The sequence below is a fragment of the Euleptes europaea genome, chromosome 12 (genome assembly GCF_029931775.1).
Source record: "Euleptes europaea isolate rEulEur1 chromosome 12, rEulEur1.hap1, whole genome shotgun sequence".
Lineage (NCBI taxonomy): Eukaryota > Metazoa > Chordata > Lepidosauria > Squamata > Sphaerodactylidae > Euleptes > Euleptes europaea.
In genome coordinates, this window is record NC_079323.1 from 1,659,393 (window position 1) to 1,673,234 (window position 13,842).

Sequence of the window (13,842 nt, forward strand, 5' to 3'; positions counted from 1 at the left end):
CACACCCCCAGTGACCCCTGCTCTATGCCCAGAAGATGACCCCCCCCAAAAAAAAACAGCCCTCCAGGTTCCCTGGCCAATCTGGCCTGGAGGAGAATTGCTTCCTGATCCCTTGGTTCACCCAGAGTGAGAGAGGCTCTCTTTCTTGGTAAGCTTGCAAGGGAGTTAATGCCTTAAGGAAGAGCCTCTAAACTCCTCAGTCCCATAGTTTTAATACCGCCAGGTATACATGTGCCCTGAGTGAGGGAAGCCCTGTTTTGGCCCTCATCAAGACAGTGGGAGTCCCCTGGGGGGAGAACTAAAATACTCCGAAGGAAAGTAATTTTGAATAGATTCTAAACTGATAAGAATATCATCTTTCCAGCCCCACACTTCCACTCCATAAAGGAGGTGTGGTATGACCTTATTTTTGTATAGTTTTAGGACGGGGTCTATAAGGAAACCTCCCTTAGTGTAGAAAAATCATAAAATGGACCCCGCTATCCTTAATGCAGAGGCCCCGGCTGTTGCTAGGTGCACGTTCCAATGTAGGGCCTCCTTGAACGTGACTCCGAGGTACTTAAGGAGCTATGCTGCTTGATTGGGTTGCCTAGTACACTCCAAGAGGACATTTTGGGCTTTCCCCCCAAAGACCATCTCTTTTGTCTTCCTGTAATTAATATTAAGGGCCTCTTCCTTGCAGTACGTTCCCAGGGCAGTCTGGCCTAACAGCTGGGAATCCTCACCCTGGCCACTGTTTCCTTCCCCCATTAACATCTTTGGTTTTCTTCTTTTGCACTGTGGTTGAACGGGCAATATCCAGCACTTCAAAATAGCTCTAGATTCGAACGTGGCTAGGTGCAGGAATCCCCACGGATGTGCCTTCACAGAGACCATGAAGGAACAGCTGATGGGCTACAGGGGTCCAAGCCAGTGGGAAGTTATCCCGCACAAGCCCCACCGAGGTCAATGCTACAGGCTCTCAGAACAGTTCCTATTCCTTTCGACAGGCCTCACGCAAGAAGAGATCTTCCCAGCGGGGCCTGTGTCTTAAAATGCCTGAGATGGGCAGACGACGGCCACTTGGTATACACTTTGCCTTTATTGCAATAAAATAAATAATCTGGATGGGGCCCGCGTGGCTGTTGGGAAGCATCCTACGCCTTTAGAAAGTCAACCCATAACCCAGGAAAGCATCAGGAAAAAAAATCCAACTCCTGTTTCACAATGCATCCATCCCAAACACATTCTTAAAGGCACCTTTGGGGTGGGGAGGAGGAGGAGGGGGGGGAAGGCAGGCTCAGCCGCCTGGATAAAACTAGCCAGTTCCCACTTATTTATCTCGAATATCACTCCTCCCCTCCACACTCCTGGTGCGTCCCAAGTGGCTCCCTGGTGCAAGCGACTGCCCCCACCCCCATCCACGGGGCATGCTACTTCTGGCTTCCCGCGCCACCTTTCTGACTAGTTTGTCCACCTCTCATGATTGCTTTATTAGAATCCAAAGCTCAGCAGCAACCCCCACCCCACCCCGTGAAGGAACGGCAGCTGTTGAGCCTACAAGGAAAAGGACAACTCGTCCGGGGTCAGGGGGGCCTGAATGTCCAGCTTCCGGCCCTTGCTGTCCTTCTCCACGATCTCCAGCCGCAAGGTCGGCCCTTTCCTCTGGCACTCCTCCTGGCCCGAGGAGCTCTCCTTCCCTTTCAGGAGCCGCTTGTCCGAGTCATCCACGATAATCCGCAAGGTGCAGCCGCGCGGCAGGAGCTCCTGCTCGTAGGCAGCAGCGAGCTGGTTCACGACTCGGCGCTCAACCTGTGTTTGGGGATGGGTCAGAGGAAGAAAATAAGATGTACAGAAGTTAAGTCCTATGGTCACCACAGCCTAGGTGGTCGAGGCAAGGAAAGCGCAAGGCAAACAGAAGGCAGGCTGTGCGCTCGTGAGAGGCAAAGAAGAAGAGTTGGTTTTTCTATGCCGACTTTCTCTACCACTCAAGGGAGAATCAAACCGGCTTACAATCACCTTCCCTTCCCCTCCCCACAACAGACACCCTGTGAGCTAGGTGGGGCTGTGACTAGCCCAATGTCACCCAGCTGGCTTCATGTGGAGGAGTGGGGAAGCCAACCCGACTCACCAGATTAGCTTCCGCCGCTCATGTGGAGGAGTGGGGAATTGAACCTGCTCCTCCAGATCAGACTCCACTTCTCCAAACCACCGCTCTTAACCACTACACCACGCTGGCAAAGCATGCCCGACACCTGCAGTGCCAGAGAAAGGCTCTTTGAGAGCCAGTGTGGCATAGTGATTAAGAGTGGTGGACTCTGATCTGGAGAACTGGGTTCAATTCCCCATTCCTCCACATGAGCGGTGGAGGCTAATCTGGTGAACAGGGTTGGTTTCCCCACTCCTCCACATGAAGCCAGCTGGGTGACCCTGGGCCATTCAGTTTTCTCCGAACTCTTTCATCCCCACCTACCTCACAAGGTGTCTGTTGTAGGGAGGGGAAGAAAGGCGATTGTAAGCTGGTTTGATTCTCCTTAAAAGGTAGAGAAAGTCAGCATATAAAAACCTACTCTTCTTCTTCTATCTAAAGATGGTCCACCTATTTTTACTTGGCCTGCTCTCTCGCTCTCTCCCACAGTCCCCATGCCCCTTTTGCCAGGACATAAGAATATCAGAAGAGCTGTGTGAGGGTCCCTCTAGTCCAGGATCCTGTCTCACACAGTGGCCAACCAGTTACTTGGAGGTCCAACAACAGGGCATAGAGGCCAACAGCTTCCCCTAATGTTGCCTCCTGGCACTGGGATTCAGAGGATGACTGCCTCTGAACATGGAGGTTCCCTTTAGTGACCATGTCTAGCAGCCACTGACAGCCAGCTCTCCTCCATGCACCTCTCGAATCCCCTTGGTTTCTCCAGCTGGCTAAAGATACCTTTGGGGAGGGGCTGTGGCTCAGAGAGCCAGCATAGTGTAGTGGTTAAGAGCAGTGGTTTGGAGCGGTGGACTCTGATCTGGAGAACCGGGTTTGATTCCCCACATCCTCCATATGAGCGGCAGACACCAATTTGGTGAACTGGGGTTCGATTCCCCACTCCTACATATGAAGCCAGTCGGGTGACCTTGGGCTAGTCACAGCTCTGTTAGAGTTCTCTCAGCACCACCTATCTCACAGGGTGTCTGTTGTGGGGAAGGGAAGGTGATTGTAAGCTGTTTTGATTCTTCCTTGACAGACGAAAACCAACTATTCTTCAGTGGAGCAGCCTCTGCTTGGCATGCCGAAGGTCCCAAGTTCAATCTCTGGCAGCATCTCCAGTTAAAAAGGATCAGCCTTCCTTCCAGCCCCTTTAGCCCTACTGGGGCAGGAGAAGAAGCTGGCAGAGGAACTGACCTCGTGCTTGATGGAGCGGGCGCCGTAGTGCAAGTTGTAACCATCCGCCAAGACATCCATGACTTCCCTGTCCCACAGCAGAGTGATGTTATGCCTGGCCTTGGCCTGCAGGGGGAGAAAGAAGCAGCCAGTCACTGAACGCTCTCCGGCCTTTCAGCTGAGCCCGAGCGGCTGCAGAAGGGCCGAGGAAGTCTCCGAGAGGGCGTTTCCTACTCCCTCTGTAGCATGACCACCCCCGCCCCCAAAAGGAGAAATCAGGGCAGCCTCTTACTGGGAGCAGGCCATGCACGACATCTGCAGGAAAGGTGCTCTGACAGCCTTGCCCGCTTCGGCTGTCCTTTCTCCCGCATCTTTTCAAGCACTAAAAAGGTAAAGGTGGTCCCCTGTGCAAGCACTGGGTCATTACTGACCCATGAGGTGACGTCACATCCCGACGTTCACCAGGCAAACTATGTATCTGAAGAAGTGAGCTGTGGCTCACGAAAGCTCATACCCTACCAGAAAATATTTTTGTTAGTCTTTAAGGTGCTACTGGACTCTTGCCCTTTTTGACTACTGCAAACAGACTAACACGGCTACCCACTGTGAATTACAGGCAAACTATGTTTACGTGGTGGTTTGCCATTGCTTTCCCCAATCAGGTGGGTACTCATTTTACCGACCTCGGAAGGATGGAAGGCTGAGTCAACCCTGAGCTGGCGATCTGAAACCGACTTCCGTCAGGATTGAATTTGGGTTGTGAGCAGAGTTTTTGACTGCAGCTGACCACTCTGCACCACGGGGCTCTTATTTTCCAGCACCACCACATCCTTTTCGAGATTACTTTGATTAACCTCATTTATATGGCAACCGGGATGGTATGCAACCTTCCAAATAAGGCCACCCCACATCTCTATATATACGAGGGCACAACAATAATGTTTTCAGCCCCTTTCCTGGTCTTTCTGGGCCCGGGTGTGGCCCCGCTCGCTGCAGCCGAGGGGACGGGCGCTGGTTTTGGTGGCTACTGCTTCCTTACCCGCTTGGCCCAGAAGCTGAGCTCCTTGTGGACCAGCTGAATGAGCTCCGAGTGGCAGAAGGGGAGGAAGTAGACAATTTCGTTGATCCTGCCCAGGAACTCATCCCGACGGAAGTGAGCCTGAGGAGGAAAAAGAGAGCAGCTGGGAAAGGCAGCCGGGAATGCAAAAAACACCCTAAAAAACACCCTAACCCAGAAGCCCCCGTTCGAGGTGGGCAAATTCAGACTGGGGCAAGCAGACGAGGGAACCGACAGATAGGAGGAGAGAAAGCACAGCTGGCTGGTTTATTTGCTAGTATCCACTTCACATCTGTGATGAAGAGCTCCATCAAGTCGCAACCAACTTATGTCGACCCTGTGGGATTTCCAAGGGAAGAGATGAACACAGGTGGTTTGCCATTGCCTGCCTCTGTGGAGAGACCCCTGGACTTCTTTGGCCATCTTCCATCCAAATACTAACCAGGGTCAACCCTGATTAGCTGGCAAGATCTGACGAGATCAGGCTAGCCTGGGCCATCCAGGTCAGGGCAAAAGACATACAGAGGAGGTTTGCCACTGTTTGCCTCTGCGTAGCGACCTGGGACTTCCTTGATGGTCTTCCATCCAAGTACTGACCATGGATGACCTTGCTTAGCTTCCGAGATCTGATGAAATCAGGCTAGCCTGGCCCAGCCAGGTCAAGGCAAGGGATGTTTGAAGGTGGTTTGCCATTGCCTGCCTCTGCGTAGCAACCATGGAGTTCTTTGATGGTCTTCCATCCAAGTACTGACCATGGATGACCTTGCTTAGCTTCCGAGATCTGATGAAATCAGGCTAGCCTGGCCCAGCCAGGTCAAGGCAAGGGATGTTTGAAGGTGGTTTGCCATTGCCTGCCTCTGCGTAGCAACCATGGAGTTCTTTGATGGTCTCCCATACAAGTACTACCCAGGGTCGACCCTGCTTAGCTTCCGAGACCTGACGAGGTCGGGCTAGCCTGGCCCATCCAGGTCAGGACACTACACTTCTAAAAAGCCCCAAATCCGTGAGCATTTCCCAGCAGAGCTCATCCTTTGGGAAGGTCTGAATGGGTGCCTGGCCCCCACCCCCACCCCTCTGCAAGTCACAACAGGTAGGCATGTCTCTGGAAGGCTGCTGTTTGGAGGCTGGCTGCATCGCCGACCTCCCCAAACCCTAACTTTTATTTACCAGTGGGAAGATGCATCTTTTTAAAAATTTTGATGGCTCAGCTTGGATAAAACCAGAGACCCCTCCCCATCCAAACACAAAGCACCGACTGCAGCTCCTCTCCCATTCAGTCAGGTCCCCTGCCCAAAGGAGGGGGGCTGAAAACAAACCCAACGCCTCGCCTCGGGGAGTACACACTTAGGACACCAGAGGCAGCATAAAGGTAGCAGCAACATGACGGGCAGCACCGGCTGTACCTTCAGGATGGGGCGAATCACATTCTCCTTGAACTGCTTGGAGATTGTGATCTTGTCAGTCATCTGGACGTCATCTGAAAGACAGGGCAGGATATGAGTCACAGGCAGCAGCCAACTCAACCTTTGGCATAGGAGGGGAGGATCTGTGGCTCAGTGGCACAGCATTTGCTTGGCATGCAGAAGGTCCCAGGTTCAATTCCTGGCATCTCCAGTTAAAAGGACCAGACAATAGCTGATGTGAAAGACCTCTTTCTGCCTGAGACCCTGAAGAGATGCTGCCAGTATAATAGAATCATAGGGTTGGAAGGGACCACCAGGGTCACCTAGTCCAACCCCCTGCACAATGCAGGAAATTTACAACTACCTCCCCACCACACCCCCAGTGACCTCTACTCCATGCCCAGAAGATGGCCAAGATGCCCTCCCTCTCATCATCAGCCTAAGGTCACAGAATCAGCATTGCTGACAGATGGCCATCTAACCTCTTCTTTAAAACCTTCAGGGAAGGAGAGCTTACCACCTCCCAAGGAAGCCTGTTCCACTGAGGAACCGCTCTGTTAGAAAATTCTTCCTAATGTCTAGACCAAAACTCTTTTGATTTAATTTCAACCCGTTGGTTCTGGTCTGACCTTCTGGGGCAACAGAAAACAACTCGGCACCCTCCTCTCTATGTCAGCCCTTCAAGTACTTGAAGATGGTTCTCATATCCCCTCTCAGTCTTCTCCTCTTTAGGATAAACATACCCAGCTCCTTCAACCTTTCCTCGTACCTTGTGTGTATGCGGCTGGCCACTGGAGGAAACTAGACAGCCTGACCCCGCCGGACGGTTGTTTTGCTCCTGTGAAGCGCCAGCAACGCTAGGAACGGACTGGGGTAGGGGAAAGCCGTACCCAGATTTTCAGCAATCCTCTTCTGGCTCAGCTCCATGGTCTCCTGCCTCAGCTGCAAGGCATGCTGGGCAATCTCATCGCTGGCCACGTTGGAGGTCATGATGAAGATGGCGTCCTTGCAGTCGATGGTCTTTCCTTTCCCGTCCGTCAGCCGGCCCTTCGACAGGCAGGAACAAAGCATGTTAACTTTGGGCCCCTGAATTCTGGGCCCCTGACTAGAGTCGGAGAAGGTGGCAGGAAACCCAGAAGGGGTTCACAGGAGAGCTACGAGAATGGGAAAGCCAGACATGTGAAAAAGGTGTTGTGTTTTGCTTCTTTAAGTCTGCCGCTGCTTATTCCAATATTTCAGACCACTGGAGGGGCTGAGGCTCAGTGGTAGAGCATCTGCTTGGCATGCAGAAGGTCCCAGGTTCAATCCCCGGCATCTCCAGTTAAAGGGACCGAGCAAGTAGGTGATGTTAAAGACCTCTGCCTGAGACCCTGGAGAGCCATGGAGAGGGCTGAGGCTCAGTGGTAGAGCATCTGCTTGGCATGCAGAAAGTCCCAGGTTCAATCCCCAGCATCTCCAGTTAAAGGGACAAGTAGGTGATGTGAAAACCTCCGCCTGAGACCCTGGAGAGCCGCTGCTGGGTCTGAGTAGACCATACTGGCTTTGATGGACCAGGGGTCTGATTCGGTATGAGGCAGCTTCATGTGTTAAGGGTTTTTGAGCACATATGACCCGGAATTCTGGTGGGAAAGACTTTATCCAGCCTCTCAAAGATGAAACCAGCAGGTTAGATATAAAAAAACGCCTCCCATTTGCAAGGGTCGTTCTGCACTAGGACGAGAGAGATCAGCGCATGCCACCTGGACCTCTTTGGAGAAAGGGCAGAATACAAATTACTAAGAATGCTCAGTTCTCCATTCTTAGTGAGGGGAGACCCAGAAGAAGGAAGAGTTGGTTTTTATATGCCGACTTTCTCTACTGCTTAAGGGAGACTCAAGCTGGCTTACAAATCACCTTCCCTTCCCCTCCCCACAACAGATACCCTGTGAGGTGGGTAGGGCTGAGAGAGCTCTAAGAGAGCTGACTAGCCCAAGGCCTCCTAGCTGCCTTCATGTGGAGGAGTGGGGAAACCAACACAGTTCACCAGATTAGAGTCTGACGCTCATGGGGAGGAGTGGGGAATCAAATCCAGTTCTTCAGATCAGAGTCCACCGCTCTTAACCACTACACCACGCTGGCTCTCTCACACTGGGTTGTTTGTTTTTCTTTCCCCCCAGGATTAATAACACATGGGTTTACGCACCCCCTCCTTTCTTGCATAGATCATGGTGGCAGGTGCTAAATGTGAAATCAATTCCAGAATTGTCTGCCCGGGCGATTGCCAAAATAATCATCCCAAGTACCTGGCGTGGATTTGTGCTCTTCTGCTGGCATGCCTGTTGCCAGCAATGCAGGGTGGGGTGGGGGACAAGGTGGGGGCCTTGCAGTTTGTGTTTTCTCTCTTCTATTCCCCCCACTCCCACAAAGGTTATTATTTTAGTCTTCATGGAGGGACAGAGGAGATGAGTCTTTGTACCACTGCAAATGGCTCTCCTGTGTGGGCCCGAGTGCCCCGCTGCCCTCCCCTCCGCTTAACACGAGACGCGCAGGACTGCGAGCGGTTATGATCTCAGCTCCGACTGCAAAGCCACAACAATCCCACTGTACCAATCTTTGTGCTTTATCGCCCACTGCCATTTCCCGGCCAGTCTATTAGACTGCCTTTCCCCCACCTGAACGAACTGCCTTTCCCAAAGAAGCCGGTCCCCATGTCCAGCAGATGAAAGCCTGGATCCAGGGTATCGTAAGGACATAATAAGGCCCTGCTGCATCAGACCCAGGCCCATCGAGTCCAGCAGTCTGTTCACACAGTTGCCAACCAGGGGCCTAAGAACATAAGAAAAGCCATGCTGGAGCAGACCAAAGCCCATCAAGTCCAGCAGTCTGTTCACACAGCGGCCAACCAGGTGCCTGTCAGGGAGTCCACGGTTACGTCTGGATTTGAGTCCAGGAGCCCCTTAGAGACCAACAAGATTTTCAGGGCATGAGCTTTCCAGTTCCCTTCATCAGATATCTTTGACTCTCGAAAGCTGGTCTGTTTGAAGGTTAATACATAAAATTATCTGACTTAAACTGTAAAACTAGTATAAATTACAAAATTAGATAAAAGACTAATGATGTTAAAATGTACAATATTAAAAAAAATCACAAGATTTAACTTAACAACTTAATATTTCAAAAAGTATAGCCCGGTTTAGTAATTTTCTATTTTTTCTAATTTTAATTGCGATGGCACAGAATTTGGCAGTCGGGGACGAAAAGTGTGGAGTTTCACCCATCAGGAGCCTCTTAGTCAGGAATTCTACTGGCTTATCGGGGAATTCACTGATCAGGGGAGCAATTAATCTAATACAGGCCTCATGATAGAATGAACAGCTGAAGAATACATGCTCGGTGGTTTCGATGTCTCCTGATCTGCAGGGGCATAGCCTTTCTGATATTGGAAGGACATCCTATTCTGGGTGGGAGTGGATGACAAGTTGGGGCAGAAAATCCCAACTTTGCATATACACCGGCAGCGACAGACCAAGAAAGCGATCTTGGGGTGGTAGTGGATCGTTGGATGATGTCAACCCAGTATGGTGAACAGATTAGGATAGCTAGCGGCTGCCCTCGCAGGCCTGGCGGAATAGCTCCGTTTTGAAGGCCCTGCAGAACTCTTTCAGGTCCCGCAGGGCCCTGATGTTACTGGGGAGACTATTCTGCCAGGCCGGGGCCAAGGCTGAAAAAGTTCTGCATGGATTCCATGCAGATGGCGGCTGGCTGTTTTGGGACTGGGATTCCCAGAGTCGACAACCTCTGGAGCTCCCTGGGCAACACCTGAAACGAGCCCCCCCCCCCCCGCCCCAGATCTTACTTCGTCAAAGAGCTGCAGCATGATGGTGAGGACGTCCGGGTGGGCCTTGTCCACCTCGTCAAAGAGGACCACAGCATTCGGGCACTGCTTGAGCTTCTTCGTGAGCTGCCCACCTTCCTCGTGGCCCACATAGCCTGGCGGGGAGCCAATAAACTTGGCGACCTGGAAGAAGATGTAACAGACGTCCCATCAAAAGGACTCGCTGGTTTGCTCAGAAAAGAGGCCTGCCCCCCCCCCCCCGGCGGAACGTTCCCAAAGGCTGTGCCTGCACTCAATTTAAACTCAAGACAGCACTGTGCATTTAATATCATTAAATCTCTCTCTCTCTCTGTATGTGTGTGTGTGTTAAGTGCCGTCAAGTGGCTTCCGACTCATGGCGACGCTATGAATCAACGTCCTCCAAAACGTCCTATCTTTAACAGCCTTGCTCAGGTCTTGCAAACTGAGGGCCCTGGCTTCCTTCATAGAGTCAATCCATCTCTTGTTGGGTCTTCCTCTTTTCCTGCTGCCTTCAACTTTTCCTAGCATGATTGTCTTTTCCAGTGACTCTGGTCTTCTCACAATGTGACCAAAGTACAACAGCCTCAGTTTAGTCATTTTAGCTTCTAGGGTCAGTTCAGGCTTGATTTGATCTAGAACCCACTGATTTGTTTTTTTTTGGCAGTCCAGGATATCCGTAACACTCTCCTCCAACACCACATTTCAAAGGAATCTACTTTCTTCCTATCAGCTTTCTTCATTGTCCACCTTTCACATCCATACATAGTAATAGGAAATACAATGGCATGTGTGTATAAATACAACATTTCCCCTTAGTGGTGAAACAAGAAAGATGGGGCTTAACAGAGCTATTCCAGCCTACGTCCCATGAAATCAGGGCGCTTACACAAGAGTAACTCTGCCTAGGATTTCAGTGGCAGGCAGGGAATTCCAGAGGGGGAGGGGCACAGAAGAAAAAAGGCCTTCTCGACTTATCTCCAGCCCTCTGATCCGACGGGGGTGGAGGAAGATACGGGGATAAGGCGACCCCAAGGGAATATGTCAAACATCACTGCTATTAAAAGGTGAGGCAAAGACGGGCAAGACTGAAGATTGGGTGGTAGGGGGCCCACAACACAGGTAGAATAATAGAATCCTAGAGCTGGAAGGGACCACCAGGGTCATCTAGTCCAACCCCCTGCACAATGCAGGAAATTCACAACTGCCTCCCCCCCCCCACACACCCGTGACCCTTACTCCATGAGTAGGGTGCAATTGTGGAAGCCGTGATTTGTGGGTGGTGTCGGAGCGCAGAAGCCAAGTGGAGACCCGGCGGTAGGAAGAGCGCTATAATTCCGGATCACAGCACTGGTTTATTGTGTAACACGAGCTAGGGGCCAGTGGAGTATATTTCTGCTTTTTAAAATCTTATTTTTTCCTTCAAAATATTCTACTGAAAGATAAATTTTAAAAAGGCAAGCTGATCCTCCCTGACTCACCTCGTGTCTTTCCTGAAACTCAGACATGTCAAGTCGAATGAACCCCTGTGGGACGAAGAATAAGAATAAAGAAGAAGAGTTGGTTTTTATATGTCAACTTTCTCTACCACTTAAGGGAGAATCAAACCACCTTCCCTTCCCCTACCCACAACAGACACCCTGTGAGGCAGGTGGGGCTGAGAGTGTGTGACTAGCCCAAGGTCACCCAGCTGGCTTCGTGTGGAGGAGTGGGGAAATCAACCCAGTTCACCAGATTAGCCTCCGCCACTAATGTGGAGGAGTGGGGAATCGAACCCGGTTCTCCAGATCAGACTCCACCGCTCCAAACCACTGCTCATAACCACTATTCCACACTGGCTCTATACCAATACCGACTTTGATGGACAGGCGGTGTGGTTCAGTATCAGGCAGCTCCAAGTGGGTTAAATAGCCAAACAAATGTTAGGCAAAGGTTACTCAGCCACCTCCCCACCCCCCACGGTGGAGAAGGACCACGTGGAGGGTAAGCATTTCTAGACTTTGCCCAAACAGCACGGGCAGAGTTTTAAATCACATTTTATTTATTCTGATGGCATTCGTATCCTGCCTTTTTGGTACCTGTAAACCAGGCATCAAATAGATCCAACCCCGCTGCACTTCAGCAGGGCGGCTGAATCTCTGCACATCGCTTCAGCTTTCCTGCACGCTATGGTGGGCATTCTGGTGAATAAAAGGCAAGTAAAACCTCCCTGAGAACAGCCAATGGGAATAAGCTGGGCTGTTTTCTCCCCACTGTCCCTCCAGTGGAAGATGGGAGCGCTGAAGATTCAAATTCCTCGCTGGCACAGAAACGGGAGCTCCGTGGGGACGTCCCCCCGTGGTCGCTTAATTGCTGCTACAGCTGCTCCTCCCCAATAATTTCCTCCATGTTCTGTAAACCCCCCTCCCCACTTAGTGCATTAATTACCTAAATGATCACCAAACTGATTAGCCATCAATAAGCCCCCCCCCCCCGTGTGCACGCCTTTGAATTAGGGCGAGCTCTTTTGTCCTTGGAAGGGTGTGAAATCTGCTGAAAAGCGAGGAATTGGGCCAGTCAGGACGAAAGGAAGATGTGAATCCTGGAAGGGTTTCTGCCCTGAAAGCCCATACTGGAAGCGGACAAAAACTGCAGTGTGTTTAAAATGAGTGGATCCCAATGGAAGCCCCAAACCTGGCCAGGGCAGCGCTTCTAGGCTGATCCTTCATGGGGTCCTGCATAAAAAGGTAAAGGTAAAGATCCCCTGTGCAAGCACCGGGTCATTCCTGACCCACGAGGTGACGCCACATGCCGACGTTTACTAGGCAGACTTTGTTTACGGGGTGGTTTGCCATTGCCTTCCCCAGTCGTCTTCCCTTTACCCCCAGCAAGCTGGGTACTCATTTTACTGACCTCGGAAGGATGGAAGGTTGAGTCAACCTTGAGCCGGCTGCCTGAAACCAACTTCCATCGGGATCAACTCAGGTTGTGAGCAGAGCTTGGACTGCAGTACTGCAACTTACCTCTCTGTGCCACGGGCTCTTAGGGGTCCTGCATAGGGAGAGGGAAAGGCGGGGGCTGCATGTATTTGACAGGCTGATCCTGCAGGTAACAGATAGCAGGATTTCTGCGTATTTCCTTTGTCTGAGGCTCCAGGCCTTGGAAATACCTTCTTCGGGATTGAGAGGGGTGTCAAGACACCTTCTAACATAAGGGACTGGCATCTCCAAGCCTCTGTTCCCTGGACCAAGCCTGGGTACCAGTAAAAGAGGTTGGGAAGGCGCCAGCTCTACTGGCTTTCTGCAAACAATGCAAAACAGAATTATTCAAGAGGTTAAACAGGAGTGTACTGTAAATGAAATTGTCAGAAGGTTGCAGAGGTAAAGGGACAGGGACGGTGGCCTAGACTACTGTGTTGCTGCCTATCACTGTAGGTATGCACCAGACTAGGTAGTTTCTACACCACTGAACGCATCACGTTTAAAAGCTCACTCTTTGTTTCAGTTTTGTTTGCTTTCAGATTCCTGCAGTCCAGATCCTACTGTGCTGTTCATCGGATTACCCAGCCTGCTGACCGCACTTGACTTACACTATATAATCCGCCTTGAGCCTCAGGCGAGAAAGACGGACTACACACCACCAAATAAAAGAGGCCCCCGGATGGTCCTGCCCGATCCAGCCGTGGGGGCCTCACACGGACCCAGAGTCCCCAAGCAGCTGTGCTGATGGGTCCAAGCTTCGCCTCTAGCCTTCCTGCGCCCCTTCCCCACTCTCTCTGGGTGCTGGCACAACTCAAGCCCCCTGCCTGCCACCCCCCCTCCTGCTTGGACCCTTCTCCTGTTTGGCTGCTCCACCCACTTCCCCGCTTTCCTTCTTCTCAGGCCTCAAAGGCTGCCTGGATATCCTGGGGGGGGGGGAAGCTTTGCCAGCTCCAGCCACAAGGGCCCAACTTTGCTCTTGATATAAAAGGGACTTCTGCTAGGTCCTGGCCCAGGAGCCACCACTATCAAAGACCCTGCGGCTCTGGGAGCCTCCAAAGCTGCCCCAGGGGATGGAAACGTCACACAGGATCCTGGCTCCAGCAGGGCAAGTCCACCTACTGCCGCTCAGGAAACACCGCCTGGTCTTAAAAGCGCCAAGAGAAAAGGGCTCACCTTCTTGACGTCTTTGTGGAGGTACTTGGCTGTCTGCTTGGCCAGCTCAGTTTTACCTGCATGAGAAGGGGGCA

At 51.6% G+C, this 13,842-nt stretch overlaps 1 protein-coding gene across 1 annotated transcript in view; it reads right to left on the reverse strand.

Moving 5' to 3' along the window:
- Positions 1 to 1,536: 1,536 nt before the first annotated feature.
- Positions 1,537 to 13,842, reverse strand: part of CLPB (ClpB family mitochondrial disaggregase) — an 84,512-nt gene continuing 72,206 nt past the window's right edge. The window contains exons 10-17 of the mRNA XM_056858810.1: positions 13,769 to 13,824; positions 11,117 to 11,161; positions 9,639 to 9,800; positions 6,694 to 6,850; positions 5,804 to 5,877; positions 4,383 to 4,502; positions 3,365 to 3,469; positions 1,537 to 1,791 (exon numbers count right to left, since the gene is read on the reverse strand). Coding sequence (XP_056714788.1) covers positions 1,537 to 1,791; positions 3,365 to 3,469; positions 4,383 to 4,502; positions 5,804 to 5,877; positions 6,694 to 6,850; positions 9,639 to 9,800; positions 11,117 to 11,161; positions 13,769 to 13,824 — 974 coding nt within the window. The remainder of the gene's footprint in view (positions 1,792 to 3,364; positions 3,470 to 4,382; positions 4,503 to 5,803; positions 5,878 to 6,693; positions 6,851 to 9,638; positions 9,801 to 11,116; positions 11,162 to 13,768; positions 13,825 to 13,842) is intronic.